The sequence below is a fragment of the Nannobrachium achirus genome (assembly GCF_963921795.1).
Source record: "Nannobrachium achirus genome assembly, chromosome: 21".
In the NCBI taxonomy this organism is placed as follows: domain Eukaryota; kingdom Metazoa; phylum Chordata; class Actinopteri; order Myctophiformes; family Myctophidae; genus Nannobrachium; species Nannobrachium achirus.
The window spans coordinates 55,519,308-55,541,789 of NC_137828.1; the positions used below are offsets into that span (position 1 = coordinate 55,519,308).

General features: G+C 42.5%; 1 protein-coding gene across 2 annotated transcripts in view; it reads left to right on the top strand.

The window, feature by feature from the left end:
* Window positions 1-1,368: 1,368 nt before the first annotated feature.
* The window catches only part of cul2 (cullin 2), a 29,189-nt gene continuing 8,075 nt past the window's right edge, over window positions 1,369-22,482 (top strand). Inside the window, exons 1-18 of one of the 2 annotated variants that reach the window (XM_080751597.1) lie at window positions 1,369-1,488; window positions 2,696-2,834; window positions 4,543-4,645; window positions 5,142-5,236; window positions 8,268-8,373; window positions 10,767-10,849; window positions 11,356-11,452; window positions 12,522-12,632; window positions 15,277-15,439; window positions 16,481-16,605; window positions 17,301-17,342; window positions 17,438-17,545; window positions 18,348-18,407; window positions 18,522-18,650; window positions 19,079-19,165; window positions 20,057-20,209; window positions 20,675-20,752; window positions 20,893-20,959. In XM_080751597.1, the coding sequence (XP_080607723.1) occupies window positions 2,716-2,834; window positions 4,543-4,645; window positions 5,142-5,236; window positions 8,268-8,373; window positions 10,767-10,849; window positions 11,356-11,452; window positions 12,522-12,632; window positions 15,277-15,439; window positions 16,481-16,605; window positions 17,301-17,342; window positions 17,438-17,545; window positions 18,348-18,407; window positions 18,522-18,650; window positions 19,079-19,165; window positions 20,057-20,209; window positions 20,675-20,752; window positions 20,893-20,959 (1,726 nt within the window). In that variant the 5' untranslated portion in view covers window positions 1,369-1,488; window positions 2,696-2,715. The remainder of the gene's footprint in view (window positions 1,489-2,695; window positions 2,835-4,542; window positions 4,646-5,141; window positions 5,237-8,267; window positions 8,374-10,766; window positions 10,850-11,355; window positions 11,453-12,521; window positions 12,633-15,276; window positions 15,440-16,480; window positions 16,606-17,300; window positions 17,343-17,437; window positions 17,546-18,347; window positions 18,408-18,521; window positions 18,651-19,078; window positions 19,166-20,056; window positions 20,210-20,674; window positions 20,753-20,892; window positions 20,960-22,482) is intronic. The other variant, XM_080751598.1, reaches the window with a different exon arrangement.

Here is a 22,482-nt window from a genome sequence, read left to right on the forward strand (position 1 = left end):
GATACACACAAAGCCATTCATTGGAAGCGGAAGTAAAGCATTCATGATTTGAACATGCATGGCACATCATTATCAGACTTAATTCTATCTTTCAACTTCTTGTTTAGACCTATGCCCCAAAATGAATATTACACCTTAAAGGGATATTTCACTTAAAAAAAAAACTCTGCCTTGCATGAGTCTGCCTCCCCAGGCCAAGGGCCTCTCCCCACACACATCCATTGTAACTTCATTTTAACCATGATAGATTCATTAAAAACACCCATTATTTTTTTCTGGTGACTCATATTACCCTCCTAATACGTGAGCAAGCAGTGTTTCTTCAATGACTTTTTTCATTTATTTTTAATAATTTTGTTTTGTATTTATTTTTTCTCATTTTCCCAAAGAATTATCAAAAATAAATGAAAAAGGTTATTGAGAAAACACAAGCCTGCTCACGTATTAGGAGGGTAGTGAGTTACCAGAAAAAAATAATGTGTGTTTTTAATGAATCTATCATGCTTAAAATGTAGTTTGAAGTTACAATGGGTGTGTATGTGGAGTGGCCCTGAGCCTGGGGGGCAGATAACATTTACATCAAATATCTAAATATTGAATGAAGAAAATTAAAAACTGTTCAGGGTGTTCATAAAAGCCTGATTATATATATATATATATATATATATATATATATATATATATATTCTTTTTTTTTTTTTTGTCTGGAAAATGAGGCCCACTACTCTTCCTTGGTGCCCACCTATCCCAGGGGTGGCTCCCTATCCCTAGCCTGATTTCAGACTCTGCGCTGGAGCAAGAGATGCAGTTCACTCAGAGAGTGGGCGGGTCTATTGGCTGGAGCCAGGCTACCCTATCCCTGCTACCTTTCAGCCTTCCTTGTTTTTAAACTTCTGTAGTCCCCAGTTATGGGCTTAATATATCTCCATATATGGGCATAAAAGGGACAAGGACAGAATTAATTTGCAAGTGTGGTTGCCGTGACCCGAGTCACACTTGCAAATGATGTCTTGGCCATAGATGGAGCGTGACAGTAGTAGTTAGTGATAGTGAAAGATAGCGACAGTCTGGCAAGTCCCAGCCCCAAACAGCTGAAACAACAATCCTTTTTAATGTTTTCTGTTAGTAAATTCCCCTGGCTCAGATTTTTTTCTATTGGTAATTTGTGTTGACTGTACAGTGTATTGTATTTTTTTTGTATGTCACATGACTGTTATAAATAAAGATTTGAGAGGAAGAGAAAAAAATAGCCAGATCTACAAGCCCACAGCGCGTCCCTTTCCGCGGAATCCGCTACGCGCTGTGAGCTTGTAGATCTGGCGTACTTTTCGGAGCGTTCGCGACACTGTCGCAGTTCCACACACTGCACACACACACTGGCTCTAATGGCAGAGCTGTGAAGTGACAGAGATACGAGCCCGTGACAGCGGACAAAAAAAAACGGACTTTGTTTTTTTTAACAAAACAAGTGAATAATAAAGTCCAGAGGTACGTAGTTATTCGTTCCACGCCCGGGGACTCCCCTCGTTCCACTTCTCGCTGCTGACAGTCTGTCCGGCGCTGCTTGTCAATGAAAATAAAACAACAATTACAGGGAAACAGAAACAGAAAACATTCTCTCTTTTTTTGCTAGCTAGCTAGCTAACCGTTAGCCCTAATGCTAACTGCTCCAGTCAAACCTGCCGGGGGAAAGCGTTAGCATCGCGCTAGCGTGTTGCTAACAGCTAAAGCTAGCCTCGTTAGCCTGCCTTCCTATTTTAGGGTTGGCATTTCAACCTTTATGGCTACAAACTTGACATTATTCATTGTGTGCGGCGTGTTAACGTTGCGTTGACGTCGGCGGTGTTGACGTTTCGTTTATTTATGTAAGAGCGAATGGGTTAAAGTAACGAGCCAGAAGATACAAAAAAAAAATGAAAAAATGTACATGATGTTGCAATGTTTTCTTCCACGTTAAATCAACTGGTTTGAATGAGGGGAAGCCACACTGTGGGCCTATACCGGCAGGCTGGTAACCCCTGCTGTATAATATAATATACATAATATGACACATAACATACAAGTGTTGGGTCTTATTCAGAAATCTTGTAATATTAGTCGTTGTCCCCGTTAGTGTGTCGTTGATGAGCATCACATTCATCCATGAACTTGACCACATTGCCTGTTACTGTCTACCGGTAGTCATTTATGCTGCTGCTGTTGTTTTTTTTTTTACCCTGCCCTGTCCTGTCCACCAAATGCTTAATTTTGACGGTCCCTGTGCAACTTATGCATTATTTTGATAACTGAATAATGCACTCTTAATAATTACTACTAGTGTTACTAATCATAGTACAGAATCACTGTTTGGGGTCCACCTTATGTCCCCCAGGTTCTATGTTCCCCACAGGTTAACCTGCATTAGTTTTACTGAGGTTAGGGAGGGTTATGGGTAGGTTTAGGTTAGGTGGTAAGAAAGTGGGGAACATAGAATCTGGGGAACAATGGATACGGTCCCCCCTCAAGCCTTGTCTTATTATTTGGTCTATACTTGAATGACCCTAAATGCCAAGAAAATTGATTGGTATTTTCTATTTTATGCCAGACACAGATTCCAGCTATGTGTAAATTGGTCAATTTCCCACAATCTATTTCACCCACTTCTCTCGGTGCGTCTCCCTATCACCAGTCATTTAAGATTTTCCTTTTCTCTCAGTCTACAACAGAAGCTCTACGATGTCCTTGAAGCCCCGGGTGGTGGACTTTGACGAGACATGGAACAAGCTACTGACGACAATCAAGGCCGTGGTGATGCTTGACTATGTGGAGCGAGCCACATGGAACGACCGCTTCTCGTATCCTCTCAGCAGCACAGGATTTGGAAGACCTGGATGTGACTGCTTGATGTTTTAACGTGTGATTGTAGCTATCATGATGATAGCCTTGGATCAAGACTATCAGAGATGTACTACTTCATTGAGTCTGGCATTTGCTTACTTATCTACATATATGATAGTCTTGATCCAATTTTTATTTTATCGAGTCTGACGTATCGTATTGCTTACATATAATAGATACGTAAGCAAATGTCAGACTTGATAAAATACATCTATGATAGTCTTGATTATAGGCTACTTTTATCACACACAAAAAAAACATTTTGAACAAACTTTTGAATTGCCTGCAAAATTAGGGTGACCAGACGTCCCAGTTTACCCGGGACAGTCCCGTTTTCAAGCTGCGTGTCCCGGTGTCCCGACAAATATCTCTAAAACACTAATATGTCCCGGTTTTCAACATTCACTGCAAAATTGTCCCGGTTTTTGCCAGAATTAAAATAATAGTAGCTGTTTTCAGTGGTTGCATAGACATTTATCATGTTCTTTTCATGAAAACATGCTCACCTAACCATCAGAAAACATGAACAAATTCATTGCGTGTCTGAATTCAACACTGAAGCTGTTTGTCAATCACTCACTGCCTGTTTGCAACCCTGCGGTGCGTGTGTGCGCGTGCACGAACGTTAGAGAATGGGCACGCGCGTGCGCGGTAACGTGCGCGTTGCTTTTAGGGTCCCGGTTTTAGGCAACAGTGTTTCGCGTCCCGGTTTGAGTGGCTGAAAATATGGTCACCCTATGCAAAATGTCATAGTTTTTATATAGTACTAATAGAAATTCTGATTGGTTTGGCTTATCAGAGTAACAGTGTATTTATAATAATACACAATGTGTAGGTGATGGAAAGTTTATTATATTCCATATAGACAGTTTTCCCCCAAAATAGTAAAGTACTCGCACACAAGAAATGAGTCCACAACAGTGTAAGTCCGTTTTCTGTTAGTTGTAATGAAAGAATAGTTCAAATTGTACAGTAGCAAGTACAGTAGAGCAAAATCACCCATCGTAGCTTCTCTGCCTAATAGACAGTTGACATGGTTTTATATAGTTACTTTAACAGTATGATGTAATAGGTGACCGTGGTCACCTCATCGGCTGACCTGACCTTTATCAGTGGTCAGAACACAACAGAATTGTTGATTAAAGATGGTTTGCCAGTTACATACTGTATCAGGCCCTTGTACAGTGTCAAGGCTGTAGGAACAACAAAGTTAAAACAACAGGGTTTGTTTTGGAACACAGGGTGGCAAACAGCACAATCAAAGAATTAAGATATTTGACCGTTATACACAAATTGGTACACACTACTATATTATATTAATAATATTAACCCATCAGTAGGCTTTCCAAATGAAATGCATACCTGTTTAATCCAATTATTTAAAGGGGAAACCTCGCTCTTTCGAACGACCGTCATTTTGACAAAGGAACGTCGGGAGGGTTAGCGACTCACCCCACGGAGGTTAGGGTAAGGGTTAGAGTTGGGTGTCGAACAGATGACACGTAGTAACAGCGAAACGCTCCCTTATTTAAATTCTAAATACTAATATTAAATCCATAACACCTATTCTAATATTATTAAAATATAATAACCAAACATGTTGTTCATTTCCTGCTATGATAAAAATAATAATAATAATATATGTTTCCTGAATCCTGAAACCAGTGACATTTATGCCTTGTGTGTTGCATACCCAGAACCCCTGGGTGAGCGATTGTACACAGAGACCAAGGTGTTTCTGGAAAATCATGTCCGGCAGTTGCACAAGGTAAGTTACCAAAGCAACCATATTCACTGGCGAACACTGTTTAATTTACCCCACTATGCCACTGGTTCTCAACCTTTTCAGGCTGTGACCCCAAAAATAATAATATTTTAACTGGGGACCCCCCACCTTGACGAGCACTGAGAGTTGAGGAATTACATTTTGTATAACACAGTTCTATTGTGAAAATAGCAGATCTGTAGATCGGCTATTTTCACAACTTCTGTCTCTAATATTAGACAATTTGGTCAATGTTTAATTTGTCATTTTAGAGGTATTAAAAAGTCCTTAAATTGTCACTTTAGAAATGTGCATAAACCCTCTATACACTTAAACTTTATATTGGTTTGTTTATTGTTGAGTGAGAAAACAATGTTGCACATTAAGCTAATCATCTGGGGACTGGCGGGACCCCCCCAAAATAATTCAGGTTGAGAAACATTGCAATATGCCACTTCCTAATAAACAACAATGTTTTCTGTTCTGTGTACGATTTCAGAAAGTACTGGAGTCAGAGGAGCAGGTTTTGGTCCTGTATCACAGATACTGGGAAGAGTACAGCAAGGGTGCTGACTACATGGACTGCTTATACAGGTAACGGCACATTACTGATTTTTTACTGCTACCTCATGTCTTCTATTTGTGTTTTGTAACGTCTATGAATTGGACAATAAGAAGACCTTAAACATTAGAGATGTACCGTTACCATTTCTTCCCGATACCGATTCAGATACCCATAACTTGCGTACGATCAATACTGAGTACCGATCTGATACCAGTGTGCAATTTAAACAAATCTAGGACAGTGATGAAGAGACTTGTTCTGTTATATCATAGCTGCGCAGCATTCTGCACACTCACTGCTGTCATGATCTCCCCTGCCACTCAATCGACTTCTTATTGTATAATTCTGATGTGGCCTTACAACTGCGCTTACACAAAGACTCAACAGCAATTTGGCTTGTCCTTGATTTCCTTTGAAATCGATATCCTCTTGGAGTAACAGTTGAGTCTATTTTTACACAGCTTGGCCATCCCTTTTTTACATTTAGCTTCTCTTAAGACTGCATAAAAGTCTTTGTGATTTATTGCGTCTTACTGTGCGGTCCGGTGGGTTTGGGAGAAAGACTGTATGTGTGAAACAGTAGGAAGAGGAAAGCATGATCATGAAAAAAACTATAGTATTTGAATATATATACTGAATTACAATTCATCAGAGGTCGGACTGAAATGCCACTAACAGGTTACTCCAATCAAACTCAATACTTTGCCTCATTGCTCCACTCCCCACTCACTCTATCATTTTTCACCACCGTACTGTATTCCTCACCAGCCAGTCACTTAGCACTTAGTCACGTTGGTGTGTCTTCTTTTTTTTTTTTTTTTACTTGTCAGAAAGAGTACTGTATGAGAGAAACTGGGGGCGGGTGTCATCGTCCTCCCACTGATAGAAGCAGACACCAGCACAGCTGTTAAAACAGCTTGTCCCCTTAGCTAGACTCTTAATAGGCTGATGAACACAGATCTGCTGGATGTCGGCTATCAAAGTAGGCGTTTGTCAGTCTGCTGGCTGTCCTGCCTGTTGGCCAAAACCTTGGTCTCAAGGAGGACCCATGAAGGGTAGGGCTGTCACGATTATGACATTTTACATGACGATTAATTGTCAGTCAAATAATTGCGATTTGGCAGATATGACAAATTAGCTTAATATACAAAGAAATTACTTTATACTTAAAAAGAACATTGATAGTGGAAATAGCCGATCTACAAGATGCGACACGTTGTGAGCTTGTAGATCTGCTATTTCCACTATTTTTGAAAATGTTTGAAAATATATGAACATGTTCCAACATGGAAACGATTATGATGACAAAATATTTGCGATTATGTCAAATAATTGCTATTAACGATTATGTCATAATTGTGACAGGCCTAGTAAAGGGGTAAACTGGGAGTCGGAGTGACTTAAGCTTAAAACTCACCACTCCCATGTTAATGAACGACCCACTGAGCACGGACACAGATTTGTTCTTCCCTCTCCGGGTGGAATAATGTGTTTTTTCGTGCACATTCTCAATGAAACGCATAGACCAGGCGTCCCACTTGTAGCCAGTTTTGGCAAACAGTTTGGTGGGCGATGTTATGACAAAATCTGTGGACCTAAACATTGATATTTGACGTGTTTAACATTCCCTATTTTTATAACCTTTTACGGTTGCGTTGGCTCCCAATCTTTTTCCAAATAATCCAGTAATTCGGAGGCTCTGAAATGTGAATAAGGTGGTGGATATCTGGTTATAGGACTGTCACGATTACAAAATATGAGTTGACGATTAATTGTCTCACAAATAATTGCGATTAATGATTTAATTCAATGTTTTTTTTACATTGAACATTGTAACATATGAATAAATCATATTTCTTGTTTCAACATAGCATACTTATGCAAAATAATTGTGATTATCTCAAATAATTGCGATTATGAAGTAATGACAGTCCTATTTGTTATCCCTGGCCTGTGTGGTCATAATAATTGATTGCATAACCTTCTGGACTGAATAGCTTTTCCGGTGGAAGATGACGGTTTCCTCTTCTCAAATCTTAATGGGCTGAAACAGACTTGTCTTTGGAGCACTTGAAGATGGTGGAAGAGATAGGATGGTTTGAGAGACTCAATTTTGCCCTTAAGATCCTCAGTTTACCAATGGACCTTCATGTTTCATGTCTGCCTTCGTTTAGTGAAATCCAATTTCTGAATGACACAGGCTAAAGCAGTGTTTCCCAAACTGAGGTGCGGGCCCTCTTGGGGGACATGAGGCCTTGTCTGTCGGAGCTAGTCCAACATTGTAAACATGCTGCACAAAATCATAGTTAAATTTCAGTCGCTCAGAGGCAGTACAGCAGTTACAGGTACAGAGTAAGGAAATACTGCAGAATAACACCACCACCACCAGGTTACAGTGAGTGCATCTCTCCACTCCGACATGTCTCCTTTCCGACATGTCTCCATTCCGACACTAACCCGAACCCCCATGGGAGTGTTGCCACAATAAGAAGTCAATTTCGGAGTGGCGACATGTCGGAATGGAGAGAGCCTCCCGGTTACAGTGTCCACATGATCCCACCCCAAACAAATAAAAAGTGCCAGTGGCAACCGTTACAATCAGTGCAATGCAAAAGAAAAGTGACAGTGTTCACAGTGCAATAGGTACAATCAGTGGTGCATTGGTGATTCAATGTTTGCAATGGGCTGGCACTTCGCTGGCATTTTGCCTGGCATTTTCGCCTGGCATTTTCGCCTACCTTGACCCTCATTCCTGCCTACGCCACTGGGCGGCGAGGGCGCGCGACCCAAGACTAATTCAACACTGGGTACAATGCCAGACCGTCGGTGTGTTCCTGTAAAAGTGAAGCAGTAGAGTGATTAGATGAACCTGAACGAACCTGCTCTAACTGACAACTGGGCTTTAATCGAGAGCTCCAACACACACATCAAGTCAGGGCTTGTGCTTGTATACTTAAGGTTACAACTAATAACAGAATCATTACCCTATCTTATCTTCTGTGTTCGGTTGGATAACGACTTTCCTCTTATCTCACCTCTCCCCCACACACACTCCCACAGGTATCTCAACACTCAGTTCATCAAGAAGAACAAGCTAACAGAGGCAGACCTGCAGTACGGCTACGGGGGCGTGGACATGACAGAACCGCTCATGGAGATTGGAGAGGTATAGTCCCTGGTCCCACTGGTGGAAAGATCACCGCAGTACTTGGATTAATATGTCATCATAACGGAAAGAAAACTATCCCATCACCACAATATATACTGTATATGTTCTGTATGTTTGTACGGTAACAGGAAGAGTGGGCTCCTCAATGTATTTTGTCCAAAATGTTCATTTAAAATATTTGTAAAATGGTCTATAGTAATGTATCAAGTACACATGATTAGAACAGGCTTGAATATTCGACAATTAATGTCTAATATTTCTACACTTGCTACAAAACCTATATAACCAGTCATTTTGAAGGATAAATGTAGGTCAGATAATGATAACCCATTTTCAAATATATATAGCCAATTTAACATTGAGATACCCACCCTTCTTTAGTGCCCAGCGCCCACTGTTCTTGTTTGCACACACATACAGTACTCACACACATTCTGCTTACTTGCTGATGGCTGTCTGTTGGTTTCTATGAAGACGTTGCTCCAAGAATGAGTTAATGAGAACTTTTCTTTAAGTGTTCAACTTCTATTACCCAGAAATGAAGTGGAGATGTCATCCTACACCGCCATCTGTTGCAAAGAATGACTCGGCAACAACATGGCTTTCTGCATTGCAGACAGTGTGCCGACATGCAGGTCTCTCTCTGCGTTGCAGACAGTGTGCCCACACTAGAGTCCTGAAAGCCCGGCCCGCCAAAACGGCCGGGCTCGGGCCATTTCTGTATTTCCCCATCGGGCCTAGGGCCGGGCCAGGCTCAATACCATGCTCTGAACATTTTGCGCTGCAAATTTCACCCTAGAGCATGACATCTCAGTATGTGCGCAGCTAGAATTGAGGGGGTGTGTGGAAGGCAGCACTCTAGGCTATGGGTTCTCTCACGTATCTATAGCAACACTGAAAGTGCGATTGGTCATTGGTCGTGTCATGAGTACATTAGCCAATGAGCAGCCACAATGAGACAAGGTTTTTTCTTCTAGACACAAGACTGTCACACACTCACACACAAACTTTGTGTGTGTGTTTGTGTACACAGCGAGTCGAGCCAAAGTAGCACTACTGTATAATTGCTGTCATTTCTCAAATAATTTGCCCTGTAATTCATATTGATTCCCTGACCTCCCGTATCAGTTCATTACGGGACGAGTCTTTTAGTAAACTGGACGATTCTCCGTATTTTATGAGTTTGTAACCACGGCAAGACGACAATTATCAATGACTAATTTCTGCTGTGAGGATATACAGTAACATAGCAAACGGTGGCTGGAGGAAGATTACTTACTTGTGTTGTGATGTGTGTGTTGCTGTGCTGTTGACTTCTGGGTTTGTTTTAATCAGAGAGCATTCAACGCACAGCTAAAGGGCTGTACATACTGTCTCTGACCACAGAATATTAAGAAATTGTGAGACTGGGGGCACGCTGGCGCAGTTGGTAGGGCTGTCTCCTCACAGCTTGAAGGTCCTGTGTTTGATTGGGGACGCTGTGGGCGCTGTGTGGAGTTTGCATGCACTCCCCGTGTCTCCTAGGGTAGATGCCCTCACAAAAACATGCAGTATTCCTGGTTTCTATACTGCCTCACCCTGGCCAGCTGGGACTCCCCAGGTATGGCAGAGGGAGAGCAGAAACCAGGATTACAGGTTGGGCAATTGGCACTGGGTGAAAAAATGGGTTACAAAATCGTGGGATAAAAATTATAGAAAAGAAAAGTTGCGAGTGATGTCATTTTGTAGTTGAACCGGACCTTTCCGAGGCACATTTCGGTGGTCGGTGACAGTATGGACTGCCCTTGAGAGTGTAGCTGTTTGTTCTTCTTGCACCAGTGAAAGCCACGCACGGAAATAATTAATTAAATAAATAATAAGGTGCCGGGCTCTGGGCCGGGCTCAGGCTTTAAATAGCGGTACCAAACGGGTCAAGGGCCGGGCCGGGACTGAATTCCATGGTCCCGGGCCGAGCCCCACATTTCAGGCCCGTGCAGGGGTCTAGCCCACACACATTTCTCTTTGCAGACAGTGTGCCCACACGCAGGTCTCTCTCTGCGTTGCAGACAGTGTGCCCACACGCAGGTCTCTCTCTGCGTTGCAGACAGTGTGCCCACACGCAGGTCTCTCTCTGCGTTGCAGACAGTGTGCCCACACGCAGGTCTCTCTCTGCGTTGCAGACAGTGTGCCCACACGCAGGTCTCTCTCTGCGTTGCAGACAGTGTGCCCACACGCAGGTCTCTCTCTGCGTTGCAGACAGTGTGCCCACACGCAGGTCTCTCTCTGCGTTGCAGACAGTGTGCCCACACGCAGGTCTCTCTCTGCGTTGCAGACAGTGTGCCCACACGCAGGTCTCTCTCTGCGTTGCAGACAGTGTGCCCACATGCAGATCTCTCTCTTTGTCATTTCAGCTGGCGTTGGACATGTGGAGGAAGCTGATGATCGAGCCCCTCCAGGCCGTGCTGCTCAGGATGCTGCTCAACGAAATCAAAAAGTCAGTCCTTCGCACACTCTGCAGTACCTCCTTTGGCAAAACATACTGTGTAAACTTGGTTTTAAGATTTAATATGCACAAAAACTGCAGGCAGCTTCTTCACAACTACTTGTGTAGAGATTATGGCTTTTGGCGTAATTTCGTGTACCCACTACTTTCTAGCTTTTCTTAACACACAACTTAACCATTTATGTGTGCATAAAAGAAGAAAAGGAAGAAGAAAAAAACGTTCTTATTACAAAGCCTGGCTCATGCCAAGACCATTGCCAAATCACAGCATCTGATGTAAATAGCCGGAATATTATTATCTTTAAAAGTCTGGAGGTGCAAACTAATTTATGCATTATTCACGGGCTTGATATACTGTACAGTACAGTATAAATCCGGCTTTAAGCCCCACCTACGACGACAATCATTTTGTTCTGTGTTGAAGATGACCATTTTCAACCGACCTCGCCGATGCATGAGCTGAACGTCCCCCTAACACCAGCCCTGTTGTCTTCCAGTGACCGTTGCGGTGAGGACCCCAACCAGAAAGTTATTCATGGGGTCATCAACTCGTTTGTTCATGTTGAACAGTACAAGAAGAAGTTCCCGCTGAAGGTGAGATGACAACAGCACTGCCTCTTTGCTCAGGCCAGGTCTGAGAAATAAACATCTAGGTTTGGAAGCACATCTAGTCTTTCTCCCTCATTGAGAAAGTCTGGATTCATTAGTCATTAACAAGCCGTGAGTCTCAGTCACTCCCACTGAGGAGAAACGGAGAGACTATGGGAGGAGAGCGGAAACTAAGAAATATGTTTTACATAAATGAGTGTCCTCTCCTGTGAATGTTAAACGATACCAGTTACACAGCTGGACCTGCTGCCTGCATCTCTCTCAGCCTTTCATATTTTCATGTTGGCACAATTTAGGTCCCCTACAATCTTGTTGAATGCAGGCAGACATGATCTCACAGCTCCCCTCTGTCTTAGATGGAGCAGAGCTCTTAGTCTACAGCGTTGCCGTACAGTGATTGGCCTAGGTGGGATCCCGGCCCTTCATGTTGGAAAGGATTACTCTATGATTTGTGACGTACCAACTCTAGCAGCATGCCTGGGGCACATTTTGAATCTGATCTGATCTGACCTTTTAAAAAGAAAAAAATAAGATTTGTTTTTGGGCTTTTATGCCTTTATTGATAGGATAGTAGACTGACAGGAAATGGGGAGTGACACGCGGCAAAGGTCGTCGGGATCGGGAAGCAAACCGGCAACGCCGCCAGGCATCCATGGGTATGTGGCAATGCCTAAGTGGTAGGCGCATACCGGGCCAGCAGGCGCCCTGAATCCGATCTTTTTTTAAGGCATTTCAAGCGGTGAATATGGAAAAAGTCAGTATACTGTAGTCATGGATAGGGTCAAACATTTTCTGGACACGAACATACAGTAAGTAAGCGCATTTTTTAAAGTAAACGCATTTTTTAGATTAGCGGGTCTTTAACATAGTTTTGATGTTGGTTTTGGTATATTTCATTTGCTTAGAATTTGGTAAAATCTGTCATTTGGTTCATTTTGCTAGTAATCCTGAATATTAAATACATGTGAGTGTTGGGTAATTTGGATTTGAGGTTTAAATTTCATCGGAATGTCACTTTGATCTGTATCCACTGCTTTCTCTTCCTGCATTTCAGTTTTATCAAGAAATCTTCGAGGGGCCATTTCTGGCAAAAACGGGGGAGTATTACAAACAGGAAGCCTCCAACCTACTGCAAGAGTCCAACTGTTCACAGTATATGGAAAAGGTATGAAGGACAGATGGACTAGCTGTTGATGGCTAGGATGAATGAATGACTTGAGTGGGATTTCACGGCTGCTGCTCATATTTGGTTCCCCACTGTATGGTTTACCATTGTGCTCTATTTGGCAATTAGAAGTGTATTTTATTGGTTCATGCTCAGTCAGCTCACAGGGGTTGCCCGTTGGGCAAGAACAGGCCATGTTCTACTTGCCCAAAGGTCATGCCCACTTGCCCTAAAAGTAAATAGGTCCATTATGAAACGATAGGTAAAATGTGCACTTGTAGAAATAATTAATGTTAAATCCAATCGATGACTGCCAAGTGGCGAAAAAAATGTTAAAAAGTAGGATTGTTGTACATAAATAACCAGTATTTCATTAAGACGGAATACACTTGCACGTAGGGCTGTCACGATTATGACATTTTACATGACGATTAATTGTCATTCAAATAATTGCGATTGACGATTTAATTGTGTTTTTGTCGTTGACAATTACATTTCTGTTTGGCTTTTAGGCTTTGAAGTTGCACATGGTAGATATGACACATAACCTAAATATACAAAGAAATTACTGACATATTTGACAACTTTATACTTAAAAAAGAACATAGTGGAAATAACCGATCAACAAGCTCACGCGGTGTGAGCTCGCAGATCTGCTATTTCCACTATTTTTTACTTTAAAAAAAAGATTTGGAAATTTTTCAACGTGGAAACGATTATGAAAAAGAATGGTGATTATGTCAAATAATTGCAATTAGACGATTATGTAATAATTGTGACAGCCCTACTTGCACATCAGGCAAACTGAAAGCAAACTCCACTTGCATTTTATTCACTTGCCACAGGCAGTCGGGCAACCGTTGGTGTCAACTCCTGGCTCACTGCCACTGTACCCATACTAACCAAGCATGTGTATCTGCGGCCCACGCAGGCCAAGCTCTAGTCTAGACTGTCTCTCTGTGTGTGTGTATGTCCATCAACAGAGAGCTGACCTAGGGCTATTGTCAACCACTCCCCTCAGGTTGACATGGTGACATACATAATCAGTGTATTAGCTTTAGTGCCAACCTGCCAAGATTCAGTTCACACACAGCCCTTTGTGCTACGTCACTCTACAAAAGGCCTAATGCCTCTCTCTCTCTCTCACTCTCTCCCCTTTTTTGTCTCCATGGATTAAAGTTTTCAGTCGCCACAGACAATTTCTGTTATTTGGATTCCATGTAAGCCACAATCTATGGAAGCATGTTGTGCAGTGAAAATAGCCGATCTACAAGCTCTCAACGAGTCTTGTAGATATGCTATTTTCGGTACAGCATTTGATGTGGTCAAACTAGCAATATGTTCAGAAGCATCTTCCATAGATGCTTAATGGTCTCTTATATTTCATATAAAAGCAAAGGTTAAAGCCTCATTGTGACTTGACCATACATAGGTCTTCAGTCATGAGATCTTATTTTTCATTAATCCATGTGTCTCTCTCTCTCCTTCACTGTCTCTCTCTGCCCTGCAAATCATGGCCAACAATGAGATTTTCTGCGATAGATTTATCCCATGAGCCAGGGTGTAAAAGGGGGTCAGGAACAGGACTGTGTATATTGGGACAGCCCGCCTGTCCCCCCCTCCCTTCTCCCTTTCCTCCCTCTCTTCTTTAATGCAGCTGAGTGCAAAGCCATGGGAAGATCTGATCTGCATGCAATACAACCGGAGAAACAGGCCCAGACACCAGAGTCTATAGTCCCATCTCCTGTCTGGACAAGCTCAGACCTTCATCATAGCAGTAGAATGCAGCCATGGGCTTTCACTTAAAGAAATGTCACAGATATAAAAATGACCCCACCTTACATGCTTTGGTGTGTGTGTGTGTGTGTGTGTGTGTGTGTGTGTGTGTGTGTGTGTGTGTGTGTGTGTGTGTGTGTGTGTGTGTGTGTGTGTGTGTGTGTGTGTGTGTGTGTGTGTGTGTGTGTGTGTGTGCAATGGTTAGTGTGGCAGATTGTAGTGTCTTCTTTTTAAATGATTGCAATATGAACTTGCATCTTATGCGGTCGGGTCAAATTTCGAGCAGACACTGGGTATTGCATGTCATAAACAGAGCAGGATGAGCGTAGATAAACGGAAGAAAATCCGACACCGGAGATTTAGTACAGAAATTGGGGTTAGATTTGGGACTAGATAAAAAATATATATTTTTGAAGCGGTGAAAGCCGCTTCCAAGGAGTGGCTTTGTGTGTCCCATGTGTGTCCCCCACGTCCATATATGGTCATTTCAGTCCAGAATGAACAGGTTTTATCTGTCCGTAAATGTGTGTCCCATGTGTGTCCCCCACGTCCATATATGGTCATTTCAGTCCAGAATGAACAGGTTTTATCTGTCCCGTACGTCCAGAATATGTGTGTAGTGTCCGTCCCGGTCTGATGATTGGATGACCATACTTTGAGGATTGGTCAAGCTTCACATGACAATTCGGCCCTCCAGATAAAATCATTCGTTCATTCAGAATTCAGAATTCTGAGCTCTGGAACTCTAGAATACATACCGCTTCACTTTGAACCGAATGTATATACAGAGTTCATAGCTCTAGAATACATAGAATAAAAGTTCACCGCTTCACTTCGAACCGAGGTTTGATTTTTTTATATAATGCAGGTGTTAGGGCGGTTGAAAGACGAAGAGGTGCGATGTCGGAAGTACCTGCACCCCAGCTCCTACGTCAAAGTCATCCACGAATGCCAGCAGAGGATGGTAGCCGACCACCTGCAGTTCCTTCACGGAGAGTGTCAAAACATCATCCGGCAGGAGAAAAGAGAGGGTTAGTACACATTTTGCATATTTGTATATTCACAGGGTCCGGGATACTGGGGTCACACACTCACGTGAACAGGTCTTACAGGCTGTTTTTCTTTTGATTCACTTTTATAATCTTCTCTTGAATGTTCTTATTTCTATGTGCACACACATAGACCACATTTCAGTGTGTTTGCTCTCCAGGTCAGCTACCAGTAAGACTCCTTAAAATCGGGAGAAAAGCGACCGTCAGGTCACATACACAAACTTTAGAAGGCAATAGTAGCCAATCAGGAGGGAATATTGGAAATGGGAGAGATCCATGTTGATGACATGAGTGTGTAGACCTACTGTGTACCGATTTGCGTGATTTTAGGGCAACATTTGTAGAAGTGTCCAAAAATGTATTTTGCAAGAATCTGCCTCATGGTGGCGCTAGAAGAGGGCCATGTGAGAATTGAGGGGTGGAGGTTGTGGTGCAAAGTTTGGCATGGATAGGGGCAACGGTGGCGGAGCTATGAGTAGGGCAAAAGTGTGACGTGACATAACGTGACGTGACGGACAGACGGACGGACTGACTGACAGCCCGTGGAGGTTTTGATAGTAACTTGACGGTCGCAATTATCTACTCTAGGTAGTATGAACTGTAGAAAGACGTATATCAGACTTTTAATTTCAGTAGATAAAGTTCAGTCATAACTAAAGAACACGTCTTATCCCAGGGTGTCCCCAGCGAAATTATATATATAAGAAAAAGCAGATATGCAAGCTCACAGCCTGTGTCACTTTGTGCCGCACTGCGAGCTTGTACATCCGCTATTTTTGAACATTCCTTGGAAATATCTTGAAAATGTATGGAAGATTTCTTTAACTTTCTCTAAATTTTGTAACCCAAATCTTCTCTTCTGGGGGTCTCTGGCACAAAACCTGTTCAGATGGGGGTAAGTTTGAGAACAACTGACATTTTAACAGACATAAGATGTGGACACACATTAACACAAACTAGTTTGAGTTTGTAGGATGCAATAAAATGTCTCCCTCTTCTCTCTGTGTGCTGTCTGTCCAGACATGGCCAACATGTACACCCTGCTGCGGTCCGTGGCCAGTGGCTTACCTCACATGATCCAGGAGCTGCAAGTCCATATCCATGACGAGGGCCTCCGAGCCACTAGTAACCTCTCTCAGGAAAATGTCAGTAGTACAACAAACTGTTTGTGTGTGTGTCTCTGTGTGTGTCTGTGTGTGTCTGTGTGGGTGTGGGTTTGTGTGTGTGTTACGGGGGGGGTATCTGTCCTCAGTTTGACTTGAATGGTGGCAAAAGCAAAAAATCATCAATCACAAACATTAACTGTCATTACTGACTAAATCGAACTCAATATCAGTTAGTTTTTGTCTCCAAAAAGTAGAACAATCTTTCACCATCTTATCTTAGAAGTAGTCTCGCATAGCCAAGCGATCAGAGATATATCTCTGCCTACCGTACATACGTACGTAGGGCTGTACAAGACTACCATAGTTGTGGCCTTGGCAGTAGTTCTGTTCTTTTTAAAGCCTGATGAAATGGCTTTTTCGGTCATTTTATTTTGCAAGTTTCAGTCAGCCTGTACAGCCTGTATACATGCAGGTATGTTTCTGAAAAAAATCAGAAGGTCCCATCCCCTTGGGCTATGGGAAGGCATTAGCCAGGGAAGGCTATGTCTGTAGCCTGCATCTCACACAGCCCGAGGGAGAAAGAGAGGGGCAGTGTGAGGCAAGTTTATTACTATACTATGTTGCTTATTTCTAACCTAAAATCTGTGTACTGTTTAAAAGTTTAAAACAAGTAATACACTGTCTGAATGTCTTCTTCAATGAGATTCAAAACGTAGCTTTGTAATTAAAATCAGGTGTGTTTGGAGGAACGTGCAGGTGCTGTGGGAACCACGCAGGTGAATGAAATCAAGATTAATTTATTATATTTATAACCGTATATCTATGTCATGTTATTCATGTGTTCAATTGTGTCTCGTGTGTGTCTTCTCAGATGCCAACCCAGTTTGTGGAGTCTGTGCTGGAGGTTCACAGTAAATTTGTTCAGCTCATTAACACGGTCCTGAACGGAGATCAGCATTTCATGAGTGCACTTGATAAGGTATTTTACCTCACTCTGTTGTCCAGGACTCAGTCATACAGAGGATTTAAATGACAACTCTGCACTAAATAACATCTACAGTAGGCTCATTTTCCTACTTACTGTATATTGATCCCAAATGACCATATGGGGTCTATTTGTCAGAAATGCCCCTGTTGTCCTGTTTCCCCAGCAGAACCCATCAGCCCTCATAGCATAGAGTGGCGCCTACAAGCCTATCGCTTTTACACTATTTGTTGCGGTCAAAAGTGATTTCTTTTTTTCATGAATGTGTTACTAGTTGTCATTACAAACACATCCATGCCTTGGTTGTCTCACACGAGCCGCCACAGTCTCATAAATCATGTTTTGGGGTGAGCATTCGGCACATCTGCCAATCAAAGTGACTATACTGGCCAATCACAGCACGTCTTTTCCGGGAAAAGATGTTATTTAGTCTGGAGTTGTCCTTTAATAGCAGCATACAACCACTAGACGGGGAGACTGAAAAGAACACATAGTTAACCACTTAAACCATATACTACATTATATGTACTTTGTTGATCAGGGTCTGCCAGGGGGGCTCTATACTTGGTCCCCTCCGTTTTATCCCCACTACACCAAATCTCTTCGCTGAAAACGTCCTCAAGTCAAAACGCGTCACTTTGAAAGCTTCTAGATCTGTTATTGTTGTTTGCCCCAGAATAGGTATGCCAGGGTGCATGTGTTATAGTTGACAATTTCACAAAGGCAGTGGTTTTAATTGTATCTGTAAAGTGAAGTTTGTGCAATTGGTCCCCCCCCCCCCCCCCCCCCCCCACAGGCTTTGACATCTGTGGTGAACTACAGGGAATCCAAATCCATCTGCAAAGCCCCTGAACTGGTGAGATCACACACACACACACACACACACACACACACACACACACACACACACACACACACACTGTACTCTTCTCTGACCTGTTCTCTTATCTCCCCTCGTGTCCCTGTCCAGCTGGCCAAGTACTGTGACAATCTGCTGAAGAAGTCTGCAAAGGGAATGACGGAGAACGAGGTGGAGGACAAACTGACCAGCTTCATTACAGTGTTCAAGTACATCGATGACAAGGATGTCTTTCAGAAGGTGAAGTGCACAGACTGCACACCCTATCACCGACAAGTGTTCATAGTCTTTTGAATAAAATGTAGTTTTAGTCATATTTTAGTCGCCTGAAACTTTTAGTCGACTAAATATCATAGGATTTTAGTCGACTAAATTTACAGTTGATTTTATCGACAGAAATGCATTTTGGAGGGCCTTGATGGTGTCATAATGCCTGATTTTACACTTGATTGCATGCTGAAAATAGCCGATCTACAAGCTCTCAACGCTTCACGGCTTGAGCGCAACCAAACTTAAAATGAATTTAGTTCCACTGGATCTCTTCTCCACTAGTAACGTCCCTCCGTATAACATTCGAGTCTAGTTCTCATTTGTGGACAGAATTGTCAATATTATTTTGTTTTAGTCATCATAACTTCATAACTATTTAATATTTTTTCTTCCTTCAGTTTTATGCCAGAATGCTAGCAAAGCGGTTAATACATGGCCTGTCATTGTCAATGGACTCGGAAGAAGCCATGATCAACAAACTAAAGGTAATACATGGCTCTGCTGAAGGAAAGCAACCTCTCACCTAATTTAGATTCTTTGAAAGTCACCAGATAGCAAAAGTACAGGATAGGACACAACGCAAACAAAGACAATCATGTGTGTTGTTTGTCAATGACGCGACCGAGTATTTCCCGGTGAATCTGTGCGCAAAGGTGGGGGCCGATGGGCAAGGAGGGTCGCGAGCTTATGAGAAACAACTAAAATAAGACCTTAAAACCTGGCGAAAACAGTTGCGTGCATTAGAGGAAGATGACGAGAAAGGAAATCATTTATTGGAAAACATTAAATTAACTTCTGAAAAGCATACACGGCCTTAAAACAGTTGCGTGCATTAGCGCAAGATTAGATGAGGATAAAGGAAATCATTAAATGGAAAACATTAAATTAACTTCTGAAAAGGCTTCTAAGCCTACACTATAGCCTACTAAAAACTAGTGAACCGCGATCTTGCCACACGTGAATAATTGTGGTTGTAAACAATAACACAGACAATATAAATCCTTAGTCTAGTTGTGGGAAGAAAAGGATATCATCATGGCCCCAAATAACTTTTAAATATCTTGCAATTGGCGACGAGTCTCTTACTAAATCGGCAAGATTACATTACATAACATAATACATAAAAGCTAAACTATATAACCTCTCCATCATCAGCAATAGTCAGTGGTTCGTGTCCCCCACACTCCCAAGCCCCCACCGTTGCGCACAGATTCACCGGGAAATACTCGGTCGCGTCAATGACTGACCACAAAGACTCATTCTCATTCAATGGTTTCTCCCCTCCTGTTGTATGACCTTATGCTTTCTGTCACCCATGCTCCATATTCCTCTCCCTCTTTCTCTCCCCACCCATGCCTTCAAAAATAAACTTACAGCAAGCGTGCGGCTATGAGTTCACGAGCAAGCTCCACAGAATGTACACAGACATGAGCGTGAGCGCCGACCTCAACAACAAGTTCAACAACTTCATCAAAACCCAGGAGACCGTGGTAGACCTGGGCATCAGCTTCCAAATTTACGTATTACAGGTAGGCAAGAGGGGAAAGTGGTTTCCCACTTGATATTAGAAGGTAATAGACGAATGGAGGAGCAATTTATTATTTAGTGTTGGATCAAGGAACACTGCTTTAGCATCTGTTCTTAGAGAAGGTCGTTGGGAAACCTACGACAGTGATATCGTTTCAAAACTGTGTTTGATCAATCTGGGCAAATGTTAAAAAAAATATATATATATATTGTACCATTAGAATTGGCGAGGGATATTTGTTCCTCAGAATCAGAAAAACATTATTTGTCACTTTCTCCATACTGTATTAACATACAGTATACAGAAAATTAAATATCATTCACCCCTAGTCATTTGCTTTCTCAACTTAGTAAATTGAATTATTGTACAGAAAAGGCCAATGCGGTGCGGGATACATTCTCATTGAAATGAGAATAGAATATATTCCCCCCATAAGTCTCAGTGTGTGTTTGTCATGTGGTTGCAGGCAGGAGCCTGGCCCCTCACACATGTCCCCTCCTCCACCTTCGCCATCCCTCAAGAACTAGAGAAGAGTGTACAGATGGTGAGTCCACTGGCATACGCTTTAGGGATGTCCGTCCTTCGCCCGAGTTGGTTGACATTAACACGATGGGGGCGGGAGTGCCGTGGGCTAATTTTCTTTTCTCTTTTTCTCTCCTCTTTTTTTTGTGCTTTTCTTTACAGTTTGAGTTGTTCTATAATCAGCACTTCAGCGGTAGAAAGTTGACCTGGCTGCACTATCTCTGCACAGGTAATGCACACAACAGACACTTTGCTTGAATGGGACTGCTCACGCTTTAGTTCACCCCCAGAATCTTATTTCTCTATGACTGAACTGGATTTCTACATAATATATACATTGTTTTTCTCAGCCGTTCTGCGTTTATTCTGATAGTGACTGTGAGAGTCAGGAAAGGCAGGAGAGAGAATGACCTGCAACAAAGGGCCTCAGGCCATATTCAAACTCGTGTTTAGGTGCTGGAAGTACTATTAGCCTTATTTAAAGTGGTATGCACTCTTACCAGATGAGCCGCCCAGGTGCCCCAGGCTCTAAAGTGGTGTTGCACACCGTAAATAGCGTATTTTTGGAATGTTGACACTGAAGTATAAGTAAGAGATGGTTATGAATTGGAGGTAGCCACAGTGCAGCCAAGTGGTGTGAAATGGATATGTCACAGTTTTTTTGTGTTTCAGTGAAATTGAGAACAGGAGCGCTCGACGTGCGGCGCGGGGCGGAACAAGCAGTCGCTTTGATCCACAGCAACAACAACAACGTAGCGTCGGCAGGAATGATAGCGCCTCACCCCACGGAGGTTAGGGTTAGGCATAGTTTTACAGAGGTTAGGGTTAGAGTTAGGCATAGTAAGCTAATGGCTAAACACAGCTGTGCTAGGCTAGTAGATAAACAACGAAAGAGGTGTCGCAAACGAGTGACGTCAGCGACTACACAAGTGAATGGCTGTTGTCGCCATCTCATGGTGAATACGCAGAATTACACAGGTATGCTGATAAGAGACTATCAAGGTGAATTGATCCAGGTGGTGTGTGGTGAATGACAAAACGAGCGCTCTTACCCCGATCTCACTGAGTTACCCAAACTGACTGTAACAGATACATGGATTAGAGTTTTCAGTCATTATGACTGATTTCAGTCAATTGGGTTCCATACTGTAGCAGTCAGCAGGGGTGTATTGGTCGCTGAACACGGCGTGTGGCCGGAATATTCTTCACATGCAGGCGCAGGAACGGCAAGGAACGGTGCATGCGCGTGTAGATTCACACAACCCCCCAAGTCCAACTTACCGTATTTTCCGGACTATAAGGCGCACTTAAAAGCCTTTAATTTTCTCAAAAAACTACAGTGCGCCTTATAGTCCAGTGCGCCTTATATATGGATCATTCATTTACATTGACATTCCCTTTAGCACAGCTCCATCTGTTTGTTGCATAACGCAACGGTAGCGTCTATTATGTGCGCCTTATAGTCAGGTGCGCCTTATATATGAAAACAGTTTGAAAATAGACCATTCATTGACAGTGCGCCTTATAGTCAGGTGCGCCTTATAATCCAGAAAATACTGTAAGTACCCTATTCAAATGGCTTCTTTAGCAGGTTTCCAGCGGTGACTGCATGTGTGTCCTCATATAAATGGCTCCTTTACTCTGGATGGTAGGCCTACTCTGTTTGAGATTCGTTCAAAGCAAACTTTTTAGTTTCACTACGGCAGCGCAGTATTTTCTAATTAAATTAACTGAAACTAGAAAATAAAAACG